The sequence below is a fragment of the Paramisgurnus dabryanus genome, chromosome 14 (assembly GCF_030506205.2).
Source record: "Paramisgurnus dabryanus chromosome 14, PD_genome_1.1, whole genome shotgun sequence".
NCBI classification, from domain to species: Eukaryota; Metazoa; Chordata; class Actinopteri; order Cypriniformes; family Cobitidae; genus Paramisgurnus; species Paramisgurnus dabryanus.
In genome coordinates, this window is record NC_133350.1 from 17251350 (window position 1) to 17265060 (window position 13711).

The 13711-nt window shown below is 39.5% G+C and overlaps 1 protein-coding gene across 10 annotated transcripts in view; it reads left to right on the forward strand.

Annotated features, from left to right (window-relative positions):
* The window catches only part of plekha6 (pleckstrin homology domain containing, family A member 6), a 113532-nt gene that overhangs the window by 53095 nt on the left and 46726 nt on the right, over window positions 1–13711 (forward strand). For 7 of the 10 annotated variants that reach the window (XM_065241373.2, XM_065241374.2, XM_065241366.2 and 4 more), the window contains 4 exons: window positions 6433–6519; window positions 12403–12535; window positions 12737–12844; window positions 13030–13102. In XM_065241373.2, the coding sequence (XP_065097445.1) occupies window positions 12419–12535; window positions 12737–12844; window positions 13030–13102 (298 nt within the window). In that variant the 5' untranslated portion in view covers window positions 6433–6519; window positions 12403–12418. Of the gene's footprint in view, window positions 1–2919; window positions 3066–6432; window positions 6520–12402; window positions 12536–12736; window positions 12845–13029; window positions 13103–13711 lie in introns of those variants that run through there. The other 3 variants (XM_065241367.2, XM_065241371.2, XM_065241368.2) reach the window with 2 other exon arrangements.

Consider the following 13711-nt stretch of genomic DNA (forward strand, 5'->3'; position numbering starts at 1 on the left):
GTAATCCTAAAACCAACACCCAGAGATTATGTTGTGACTCACTATTTACAAAAATAACCCACTGTTAGATTTCCATCTTTGCAGTCTATGAGTAGACATCATAATAAATAACCATAATTCCGCCTCCGCACAAACGCATACATTGCAAATTATTTGCAGTGTTCCCAGATGATCTTTGAGTGGGCGCAGTTGTTGGAGATGGTGCTGAAAATAATTGTTTTGGTCCTGTAAGCACATATGACAAAGTGACTCTCTGGCTGACCTCCGTTCTGTCAATGCAAGGACGTTTTTAATTCGAGTGTGCTGCTCTCCATACTAAATGCATTGCTGAAGTACAGTATTAACAGCACAAACACAGCAGGTAAATTGTTTGCAAATGGATATGCTTTTATGACTCACCAGCTAACAGCATGCCACGTGCTGCCTTGTGGTGCAAAAAACAGACACATTATAGGCGATACAGTACATTCCATACCTGCTCTGTATATTAGCACTGAATGAATGCTTGCTCTTTATATCCAAGGTTTAAGAATCAGGGATAATAAATAAGTCGCTGAGCTCTTGTAACACCATATAGATTAGAACGATCTGTACAAATGCAAACATTGATGTGTTTACCTTAACATTGATGAATTTGGGCACCATTTAATTGGTTTATGTGTTCAGTTTTTGACATTGCTATTGCTGATCTGTACAACACTGAGGTACGTGACAGCAGGTCTATAGGGTTAGTTTAAATATTAAAGGCTCATTTAAAATATTCATAACTTGTGATTGTGAGATGTATTTGTAGGATAAAATACAGTCAACCAAGGTGATGGTGGAGGTAGGGTTCTAATCTCCTTAGATGGGCAGGCTGGTGTCTTGTGTTTGTGTACCTGTCATTTCCGGCCACAGTCCGGGACGCAGGAATGAGACCATCTGGTTGGATCGGTACTATAATGAAATGCCAGGAATAGAAGGATGACCGCTGTGTGTTTTCGGTGTTTTTAACAGCTTGAGAGGTGAAGCTTGAAGTGACCTCAGCAGATGCCATAGGAGTGTGTGAATGCAATCTATTAGGGATTGAGAAGTGCTTTACATTTCATCTACAATGTGTGGTGAGTTATTGCCAGGCATCCTCAGCACAGATGTGGATATCTTTAAAGGGGACATATAATAAAAAACTGACATTTTCTATGTTTAAGTGCTATAATTGGGTCCCCAGTGCTTGTATCAACCTAGAAAATGTGAAAAAGAACAACCCAGAAACTTAGCTTTGGTAGACCATTCTTTGCAAGCATGTGAAAATAGAGGTAATTGTAATTTTGCTCCACGTGTGATGTCAGAAGGGGATAATTCCGGCCCTTAATCTGCACTATCCAACCGCAGCACTGCCATTTAGTGCAAAGACCAGCTCATTTGCATTTAAAAGGACACACCCAAGAACAACACATTTTTGCTCACACCTATAAAGTGGCAATTTTAACATGTTATAATAAATTATCTATATGGTATTTTCAGGTAAAACTTTATGTACTCTGGGGACATCAAATATTTATTTGACATCTTAAATAAGTCTTGTGAAATGTCTCCTTTAAAGCTATATACAGTAGATAGATTCTTATACTGATCTGATAACAATATTAGGGATGTTTGCCAGTGCAAAACACTCCACCAATGGTGCTTCAGTGTTATAAGTGGTGCAAAACCCTCTAAGTCCATGCAAGATTTTTTGGCATAGTAAATAGATCACTAAAAATAAAACTAGAAACACTAGCATATGATTTATACTTTGTCCACTTGCTTTCCATCCATTACCCGAAACTGCTAGTCCTATGCATTGTCGCTGACCTTGCATCTTTGGTACACCTTCGATAGTTGGCCAGTCCATCGCAGGGCTTTTATATAAATGAAAAGCATTATTAAGTATTTAAGCAAGTTATACAGACAGGTTTCATTGACTTGTAAATTATCTTTTATTCAGCTAATCCTGCTGCATCCATTTTAAGATACACTCTAAAAAAACAAACGGTGCTATATAGCACCAAAACTGTTGATTTGAATCGTTACCATAGAAGAACCGTTTTTAGTGCCATATAGCACCGGTGAAGAACCGGTGAAGCACCTGTGTAGAACCATATAGGGGCCATATAGCACCACATTTGGTTCTACATAGCACTATATGGTTCGACACAGGTGCTTCACCGGTGCTATATGGCACTAAAAACGGTTCTTCTATGATTACGAGCAAAGAACCACTTTTGGTGCTATATAGCACCGTTTGTTTTAAGAGTGTAGAAAGAGCCTCATTTACGAAAAATAAATTATAAATTCATTACAATGATAAAAATGGCTGATGTTTATTTTGTATATCTGCAGACATGATCTGACATACATATATATGAAATGTTATATGCTTGTCCGTGGCTTAGATGTTTTAGATGCTAAGCTTGAGATACAGATCCAATTATGCTAGCATATAAGTGATGTGTGGGTAACGTTTGAGATTGGGCGGGCACAGCCGTGAAGCTGTCCACCTGAATGACTAACGTCTTTTGTTTTGGCCTTCAGTCGGCCACTCCCCTTCTGCTTTACCATAACCGGGTCTGTCATGGCCATCCCGAGGGAGTTCTGGTCATGACTCCTCCTCGGTTATGCGAATGGGTAGCATCTACATCTCAATCTGATCTCTGATAGGAGGCCTCACGTGTGTGAGCAAAAGAGAGAGAGACGGGCGAATCCAGTAGCCAAATAAGCTGAGCCGAGCAGATCTGGAAGGCAAGAGAGCCAGAATGAGATATAGAGGTTGAGCAAGGGACACTAAAACAGAGAGAGAGCGAGAGAGAGAGAGCGTGTGAAGCTGGCTGGCAACAGCACACATGCTCAAGGAGAAAAAGAAGGACAGCAATTATTGTATCCAACACCCTATAGCTCAAGTCACACAGGCTCTCCGGTCTCTGGCATCACATACCTGCTTTTCTCTGCCTCCCGTGCAGACCATTTCTCTATCCGGCCTCATCTCACAGGCTTATATGATTGATCCGGGGGAAAATGCTGAAGTTTCGAGCGGACCGGCGAGTGAGGTAGGTGAGGCGGGACGTTGGGAGAGAGGGATAGGGCTAAGTTTAGTTTATAGCATCAGGCAGGGAGTGAACCTGCAGCGGTGTGAAAAGAAATTCAGAGCTGGAGGTCAGACAGGACTGCAATGCAGTGCTACCATTGTGGACCATATTTTACGAGGGATTGTGTCTCTTAGGTACCTTAGCAAACCGTTTTGCTTCTTGCTGGCCGCCTGTTCCTCGGCGCCTGCTTTGAATGTCATTACTGAGACATCTAGAGTGGCGGTCTGGTTAATCCCACATGCTCTGTTTTGACAGATCTGTTTGGGTTGTAAGGAGGTTTAGAAATCATTTGTATGTTTGTTAATGACTCACTCATTGATTTAGTCATAGGTGGTGGTTATTATAATACAGACGTCTTCTTCCTCTATATAGGTTTATAGGTTACGCACGAGTGAGCGTGCTCAGCCGCAAGACTCTTTGGGCCATGTTAAAGCGTGCACATGTGGATACACGCATCTCAACCCAACTTAAGTGGCTTAACTTGTTCTAGATGTGTCTAAATATGTTGTTTTATAAAGCAGTGAGGTCTGGTGTGTGTACATTTTGGTGTCAAGAGGTAGATGCCTTCAGCGTAAGTGTGTTCTTGGCCCAGGTTGTTTGTCCCCAGTTTATCAGACACTGTGTGCTGTGTGTTTGTTTATATAGAAACTGCACAGACTCAAAGTTCTGCACGTGTTAAGTGGGTGATGCCAAGAATTTGGCAAGTTGCTTGGTTGAAGTTCTGTGATCCTCTTGAAGAGCAAGGGAAAGGACAAAAGTAAAATGAGTCAGTAACGATACTTTTGTACTTTTGTATTTATGGTAAATCACACAGTTAAACACACAGTTGTTTTACGCAGATAATAATTATAGGTCAACTTTCATGTTAGACATTAACTTAACATTAAATATTAATCATTTATTCTTCTTTATCATTCCAGTATGTGTTTGTTGTTGCTGTTTGACATATTTACCTCAGAGACTGAAGCTACAAAGTGAATGAAAGTTTTTGTGACTGTGCAGAGCAAATTAATATTTAATAATGTTTGGTTATAGTTGGTAAAATATATTTTCAATAAACACTCTTCTCATCTACCATTTCTGGACAAACATACACTGACTTAACTGAACATATATAAAATAAACATATATTTTATGTAACCTTATCTTAACAAATTAAGATTTTAACTTTAAACTTGTTTTTATAAGTAATGTCAACTTATCACTAGTCAACATTGTTTTTTTTACAGTTTTCTAAAAGATTTTGGATTAGTTTAGTCCATGGTTGGGGCAAATACTGACAAACCCAACTGTTGGGTTATAAATAAACCTATGCTATCCTATTAATGGCTTAATTATCAGAGAAAATTTACAGAGAGCTCCTCTAAACGTGTAAAATGAAATGCATTTGGCATTCATGTCTATATGACATTTTTATCAAAACACGTTTCAAAGGCTTAAAGGGACACTTCACTTTTTTGGAAAATATGCTAATTTTCTACCTCCCATAGAGTTAAACGTTTGATTTTTATCATTTTGGAATCCATTCAGCTGATCTCCGGTTCTGGCAGTAGCACTTTTAGCATAGCTTAGCATAATTCATTGAATCTGATTAGACCATTAGCATCACGCTCAAAAATGACCAAAGAGTTTCAATATTTTCCTATTTAAAACTTGACTCTTCTGTAGTTACATTGTGTACTTAGACTGACAAAAATTTAAAATTGCAATTTTCTAATAATCAAGGCATTTGCTGCTGTAACACGCAATGATATTATGCACTGCCTGAAAATAGTCCCCTGCTATTGAAAGTTACCAAGGGGACTACTTTCAGGTGCTACATAATATCATTGCACCTGCCGCAGCCAAGGTACGACAGCAAAGTCGGTCTTAGTACATGATGTAACTACAGAAGAGTCAAGTTTTAAATAGGAAAAATATCGAAACTCTTTGGGTTTTTTTTAGCGTGATGCTAATGGTCTAATCAGATTTAATGGATTATGCTAAGCTATGCTAAAATGGTACAGACAGACCCAGAGATCGGCCGAATGGATTCCAAAACGGTAAAAATCTAATGTTTAATTTTAGGGGAGCTGGAAAATGAGCATATTTTCAAAAAGTGGTGGCCCTTTAACAATAAAAATCTCAATAAATAGTTTTTGCATCCCATAAGCAGGGTTGACTTGAAATAAACTGCACTTTACTTGAAGCATCACTAAAATGACTGGTCTGGATCCCATCTAAGTGGTCTGGATCTTATCCAAATTATAGTTTTGTTTTGATGATTCCACTGCTGGAGAATTTTAACGAAACCGACTACAAAACTGAAATTGTTTGTATCAGGGATTTACCTTAATCTGTTTAACATGAGGTGTTTGCAAATTCCTGCTTCCATTTAGTGTAATGCATATTTTTCCAAGCCATCAGATACATATTATATTATATGGAATAATTGATGACGGGCGGTTAAATTATTCGAAAATAATGCACACCCAAGGTGGTAATGCAGCACCACAGGGGGAGTCACTTATGCTGCTTATACCACGGTTACCACAGACATTATTAAGAGATTGCCCTGGTGGTTATTTTAATACATTAGACAGGTAAGTTGTGCCTTTATCGAAAACTAATGTGGAACATTTCTCAACCAATCAGAATGCATTCAACACCCCTGTGGTATAAATTCTATATATTATACATTTATGACACATTTTGTGATCACCTCTGTTTTTTCAAAGTCGCTATTTATAAAACTTCCTCCCTCTTCAGCGGTTTTAAAATTGGTAGTCAGAAAAGTGTCTCAAGTTTGCATAAAAACACTTGTAGGATATTTCACACAAGCCATCTACAGGGAATACACACGAGCTGAGAGCAGAGGGCGTGTGACAGAAAGTTCACCTCAGGCTGCTGTCATAAAGTACAAACTGCTTTTCATATGAACAAAAGACAGACTGATCATAATGATTGTGTTTAAACCCAGACACGATATTTATCTGAAAGCATTCTTCTTTCACACAAATATTATGATAGTAACGTCTTTCTCACTTAACACATCTCCCACAAACGCTGACAGCCATTCATCTTCACAGTAGTTGTCCCACATGGGCTTACAAAGAAAGTGGCCATGTATTGATCGGACATGATATTGTAACATTGAATTATTAATAGAGGAGGGCTGTGGCTTATGTTGCTCTGTTTTGATGCCGCTCAAAAAAGTCATTTTAAACAAATGGAAAGTCAATTCCAGCAGCTGTTTTACCACACATTGTTTTAAACTATTCAAAGTTTGTTTTGAAACTTGTTTGTTGATAAGCCCGAAATCTTAAGTAGTGTTTCTTTGTCTTTTCAGTCAAAATGACGCAAATGGACTGGCTGGACACCAGCAAGTGATCCAGAACCATCTGGAGGAGAACGGACAGATCCAGAAACTCTTGTTGTAAGTCTTCTTTGCTTTATTCGTTTGTTTAAAACCCTTTTAAAGCTGGTGCTGTTACGACACGCATAACAGAAACTTTACGTGTGGGTATAATCTAAAAAGGATTACATAAATATAATGTTTTTGGATGCAATTTTTAACGTTTCTATAACGTTTTTATAATGTTTATTATCTGTTATCAAATAATCAAGTGCATTTAAACCCCAAATATTTAAAATAAAGTTAAATACATACTTAAGTTAAAGTTATCCTTACTACATAAAATAAAGACATTCTTAAAAGTGCTGTAAAATTAATATATATGTCTATACCACTGATCATTTATATAGATTGGTGGTTTATACATAAATATTAAATATACTGTCTGAAATGAGTCTACATTTACAATAATTTTATGATTAATAGAAAGATTTATGTGTGTTTAATGACGTGACGATGTGAAGTGGAGGAGATTTATACGTTCATCAGGTTTAGTTGATAAAACACTTCCGCATAGATTACACTTGTGTATGCTCGCTCATGACTCCTCGGATAGCCTCCTAACTCGTTCCTTGCCTCGCGGTGCAATTAAAGAATTGAGATGTCCTACATGATGGCGGAGCTTGATCAGTTTCCGGGTCGTAGGATGTAGGACGTAGGAGCGAGGAGGCGAGGAAGCATATTGAGAAGCACCTTATGTCTATGGTCTGTTGTGAGAAATAGGGCTGTATTCTAGGACCCAGTAGCGGATGATGCGCTCGCGGCAGTCGCTGAAGATCAAACAGGTTAAAACGGAGCTTTAAAGCTCACGTAACACACGCTGTTTCTGCATTTCTGATGTTAATCTGGAGTACCTATAGAGTAGTATGACATCCTTTTTTATCTCCGAAGAGTCTTTAGTTTAATCAGATTTATAAAAGAAAGATTAGCTTTACCGAATCTTTCCGATAACGTATGAAAAAATGAAGAAGGAGGAGTTATACCGCGGGAGGAGCGAGTACGAGTCATGCAACACTGTACAACACTGTTTTAACTTAAGATTCACTACATGTTCGTGTCATTTATATAATATGCACGCGACTATTTCCAACATAAGACAGAAGTCTTACTTACCGCGTGCAACTCATCATGACCCGGTTGGGAAAATCCACCGCATCAAACACACAAGCAAAACTCCGCTGCTACCTCGGATAATAAACTATATCCATTGTTTTCATAAGGCTGGATTTCTTTTCCTTACATCCAAAAACACATTTTTTCTTTCATGCCATTGTTGAGTTTTGAAATTAAACAAAGCTGAGTGGCGTGATAAGAAGTTTGCAAGCTCTAGCGCAGGGGTTCTCAAAGTTTACATTCAAAGGTCCAAATCTGAATTGTCATAATTTTCATGGGTCCGAAAAAACTGGTTATTACAAAAATTGTCAAGCATGGTAATAACTTTATGTAAATCACTTGTTTATATAACAAATCAACACAAATAGTTTGGGAAAAACATAAGTGTATTTTGCATTTAAAGTAAAACATTTTTTTAAACATAAACACAAGAAATATGCCAAAAGTAACCAGGTGCAAAATACAGAAGAACCTAATTAGAGAAATGGCAAAGTTTGTTTTCCATCAGATGCATAAACCATGGCAAAAAAAGTGTGATTGGTTGGCGGAGAAACTGACCAAAATTAGGGGTGCACCTATAAATTGGCTGATGATGCTTCCTATGCTTCTCAATGAATTACGGAGAAATGCCAATACATCCAAAAGCCAGGGGGCGCTCTCGTGCAGAAACTCAATATGCGCTGCAGACGAAGAACCAGACACACGCAGCTCCAGGAAATGTCTGGATATATTTATATTGCTGTTCTTCAAACCTTTTCAGGTATTTTCATGATAATAAAGAATATGTATAAAGATTATGTTTGACGAGTGTTGCTTTTTCAAATGCATGTTTTAAAAGAATCAAACCAGCAGTGATTTCAGATCGATAAGGACTTACTGATCAAAAGCCGTAGTACATGAAGTAGCTGTGAATAATATCTGGGTGTGATGGCTACAGCGTCACACAGGAAATTTTTAAATAACTTGTTTTATTTTCGGACCAGGAATATTCTTAAATCTAAAAATAACTAAACGAATGGTTTACAAGTTTAATATGCATTTGTAAATTAGCAAATGCACACATTTAATCAATCACATAGAAATGAATGCACTTGTAATATGAAGTGGACGCGGGTCCAGATCAAGTTCCCGTCGGGTCCGGATCCGGACCGGAGTCCGGACTTTGAGAACCCCTGCTCTCTCCCCTCTGATTGAAGGGTGGGCGGGGTTTTCCGGGGGAAGTGCCCATATAAAGAAGTGATACGTATAGAAAACCCCTAAAACGTCAGTTGGACCTGTAATCGAAAAAAACTTTCCGAAACTTGTACGAACACTGGTGAAGTGCATTCGGCACAGAAATACTCTATAACATGTCCAACAGCTTTTTTGACACTTTGTCTACGTTTAGCATGAGGAAAAAACTCTATAACTCTGTTAATAAGTCAGAATGCTTGAAATACCATTGAACCCCCCCTTTAAACTCATCAGATCACATAATTTAATGGAAAATGAATAGAAAAGATAGATCTTCCTAATTAAATATTAAGTAAACGTGTGTCAGTACAACTAGAATGTGAACATTTATGAAAATTTTTTGGATTTAAATTCAGTCAGTAAAGTAAGTTACACACTGTACTGTCATCACAGTGGTACAGTGTTTTCCCTATATAACACAACTCGTTAACACTTAAGTTTAACAGTAACTAAAGTAATTTGCACAGCGACGCTTGGTTGAGTCATTAGTAGTGCTGGGCAAATATTAATCGCGATTAATCGCATACAAAATAAAAGTGATTTGTAACATAATATACAAGTGTGTTCTGTGTGTCATTATTATGTGTATATAAATACACACAAATTCATGTAAGTATTTAAGAAACATTTAAATGTGTATATATATTTATTTATATTTTTATATATTCTATATTATATATAATTTTTAATTATACATTTTTATATTTTTAAATATATATAGATAAACAAATTCTGAAATGTATACGTGTATGTATGTGTCACGACACGGGTAGGAGAGACAGGACGCAAACGCAAGGTTCCAAATAAATAACATTTAATAATAAAAACACGAGGGCTGACAAGGTGAATACAGAAACTCAGGAACATGAACACAGGAAACAGACAGGGTATCGAAGACAATGATCCAGCAGTGAGCAAACAGAAGACAGAGGTATATATACACACAGACTAAATGACAAACAGGTGTGATGAGGCAGGTAATTAATCAATGAATGTCCAGGTGATAACAATCGGAACAGAGACAAGACATGACACGGATTAACCGTGACATTACCCTCCCCTCTACGAGTGGCTACCAGACACTCACATAAAACACAACAAAAACAAAGTCTGGTAGCGAGAGTCCAAGGGAGGGGTGGAGGATTTGGGGACCCTGGCGAAGCCGGCAGCCGCCGGGATGAGACCAACAGGACGGTTGGCCGGACTGCGCCAAGAGAACCGGAGCGATCGCTCCGAGAACCGAGGCAGACGAATTACCCCCCTCCTGGGAATCGTCGACGATCAGATGCCCCCGGAAATCATCTCCCATCCCCTCGCGGAAACGGAGACCCTCGGTAGCCACCCCGGGGAAATGATCAGGCGTGGTCCGTTCCGGATCCCCCTGCGAGCAGGATGGTGGTCCTCCGAGGGACCGTCGACGACGACTCAACCGTTGGGGGACCGCCTGGGCCGATCCTCCTCCCGCAGGCCCGCAGGAGCGAGCGATCGCTCACGGTGGTCCCCAAGAGACATCGGGGCTGATGGGGAATGAACCTCGATGTCACTACTCCCCCTCGACGAAACTCCTGGGGGAGCCGCCCTCCGTGAACCTGCTGCGTCCAGTTTGGCTGGATCATTCTGTCACGACACGGGTAGGAGAGACAGGACGCAAACGCAAGGTTCCAAATAAATAACATTTAATAATAAAAACACGAGGGCTGACAAGGTGAATACAGAAACTCAGGAACATGAACACAGGAAACAGACAGGGTATCGAAGACAATGATCCAGCAGTGAGCAAACAGAAGACAGAGGTATATATACACACAGACTAAATGACAAACAGGTGTGATGAGGCAGGTAATTAATCAATGAATGTCCAGGTGATAACAATCGGAACAGAGACAAGACATGACACGGATTAACCGTGACAGTATGTGTGTTTAAAAAACAATAATTACACACACAGCACACACACATATATATTATTCAAAAATTAACTTTTACTTTGTATGCGATTAATCACAATTAATCTTTGCTCAGCACTAGTCATTAGTGTACTTTTTGGCCGCACATCACCCGCTGTTGGTATCTCCCCCATACTCCTCTTGCTCAGGTGTTGTTGCTCTGCGCGTTAGGGAACGTAAATGCGTCGCTATTTCATTGATATCATGATATGACATTTTTATCATGTACATTTTTTTACCGGTATTATCGTGAACGCTATGATCTGGCACACCCCTAATGATCAGTGCTGATCGAAGCCTTAAACATGAAGGGTTTTAAATTGGTTTAACGTGTTTAAATGAGTGATGGGTGTGTGAGCAATGAAAAAATCCTTAAATTGTATAATTTAGCGTACACTGCAGTATATACTATAAAGTAAACATAGTACACAGTTTGTACACATACCCTGAGCTAAAGAAACCACTGGCACAGAATAACGACGAGCCCTGATTGTTTTGCTCGGTAGCTATTACTATGGTACACTCTCAGGCCAAATTACACTGAGAGTGTTTCATCAAATAGACTTGGATGGAATCAGATGTAAATTTAGTAAAACCGTCCTCGTGAACAAAAAGAGTGCACTTACCTCTCCAACCATTCTGCTTTTCATAGGATCAATGCAGTATTGAGTAGCAGCCAATAGCACATTAAATAAAGAGCGGATGCCTTTATAGCAAAGAGACTTGCAGTGGTTAACTTTATTAATTTGCTGCTACAATGCAGAAAGCCACTGGAACATAGCTGCTATTAGACAATTAGTCCCAAAATCTTATTTGTGTATTAGTTTGCACTTTGAGTCTGTGTGTTTATTGTATGGTGTCCTCGTCTGATCTGCGCATGCATACACCATTCCATATGTGTTTATGTGATGCATTTTGGGATTTTTTTGCTTTTTTGCTGATAATGACTTGCATATGGCTATAAACCAGGACCGCAGAGGGTAGCGTGCACAACAGCATCTTTCTTAGATGGAAGCGTTAGTCACTTAATGCTCCAGGGAGTTGGTTGTAAATTCGTTTGTCTTCCTAGTCAGTGGATCGAAGGCTGTTGGAGAGGCCAGGGTTGCCCACTAAGGAGATCAATATGATTGGCCTACGTCTGCAGGCCTGCATCCACACCTCTCTCTCTCTCTCTCTCTCTCTCTCTCTCTCTCTCTCTCTCTCTCTCTCTCTCTCTCTCTCTCTCTCTCTCTCTCTCTCTCTCTCTCTCTCTCTCTCTCTCTCTCTCTCTCTCTCTCTCTCTCTCTCTCTTTCTTATTCTCTCCTCGGCCTGCTACTCCGATCGCATTCTTTGTGAACCGTCGACTGTTTTTAAAGTGCAACCTCAGGGGTGCGGCCTTGCGCCTGTGCCAGTTGGGAATAAAAATAGATGGTTCCTGTGTGTCTGTGTGCTTCCATCCCATAATCCTTCAGTTTTTCCCCAGTGCAGTTGCCCGATGTATTTATTTGACTGTGATTTTTATGCATCGGTGCAGCGGTGGAGTTGATGATGTAAAGCGTGTGTTGCATTATTCTTCTGTATGGTGATGTCAGAAGCAGGGATGGCTCATTGGCTGTGTGCGTGTGCTTGCAGGAGCTCCAATTCGGAAATGAACGGCAAGGCGGGTGGTAGAGGGCCCTTGAACAAAGCCAACGAAACCAACAGCAACGGCAACAATCTCAGCATGGTTTCAGAGACCCCCTCGGATACCCCGAGCCATGCACGGGTTAGTACAGTAGCTGCATTGGACAAAAGAATAAAAGACATTATTGTAATATTAGTTTTATAGGTACAATTACATTTAAGCATTTTATAGGTACAATCATAAACATTGCCTTATCGTTTAGCTCTCTGTAAATCTTTTCCACTATCGTGCATGTGCATATGTGCATACTGTTGATGTTGTCATAATCACTTCTCTAACCAGCAGGGCACGCGTACGCCCAAACGTGCCGCCACATTCGGGAAGCGCTCCAACTCCATGCGCCGCAACCCTAACGCTCAGGTGACCCGGCAGGGCTGGCTGCACAAACAGGTACTGTTACTCACACTTAAACCGCAGGCATCATCCTCACAAAAACAAATCGATACACTCACACAGCCTGAAGACATATCTCTGTAATATGCACTTAAGACATTTGTTTGACTGTTTTTAATGATGTCTGGGCATATTAATCTAGCAACGTAACTTTTTTTCTGTGTGTGTTTACTGTGATGTAGGCGAGCAGTGGCGTGAAACAGTGGAATAAGCGCTGGTTTGTGCTAACAGATCGATGTCTCTTCTACTATAAAGGTAAGACGAGACTGACGGTTATGTAAATGCTGAATTTATGGATAAATGCAGGGTTTGTGGTTTTGCTTAAACACTTCATTGAGTTACCCAAAAGTCAGAAGTTGTATCCATTTTTCAAAAGCCAGAAACAGGATTTGTATTTAACCCTTGGCATTGTTTCACCAAAAATACTGTGGTAGACAGACAGGCTGTGTGCTGCCAATAGCAAAGAAGAATAAACTAAGTTATAAACTAAGGACTGTTTATATGAAGTTATTTAGAAATGCACATGCCCTTTCGATTTTCTACTTATCATCCAACAACCTTATTTGAAGTCTTTTTGAAGAAAAAAGTTATTTGCCAATGGGTTCCCTATAAATTCCTTGGTACATGAATATGGAAATGATGCCTTTATTCAAAGCAACTTACAAATGATCTAACAATAAATGTAGTCTACAAAGCCATGTTTACAAGTATGACTAAAGCTTAGAAAAGATGAACAATGTGAAAGACACCAAGTAGGCTACCACAGTACTTTGTTGCCTATCAGCAGTGTTATAAAAGACTGCCGTAGTTTATTAAGTGCCAGAAACAGAGGATGTCATGTTTAGACATGTATTTGTTATGTCT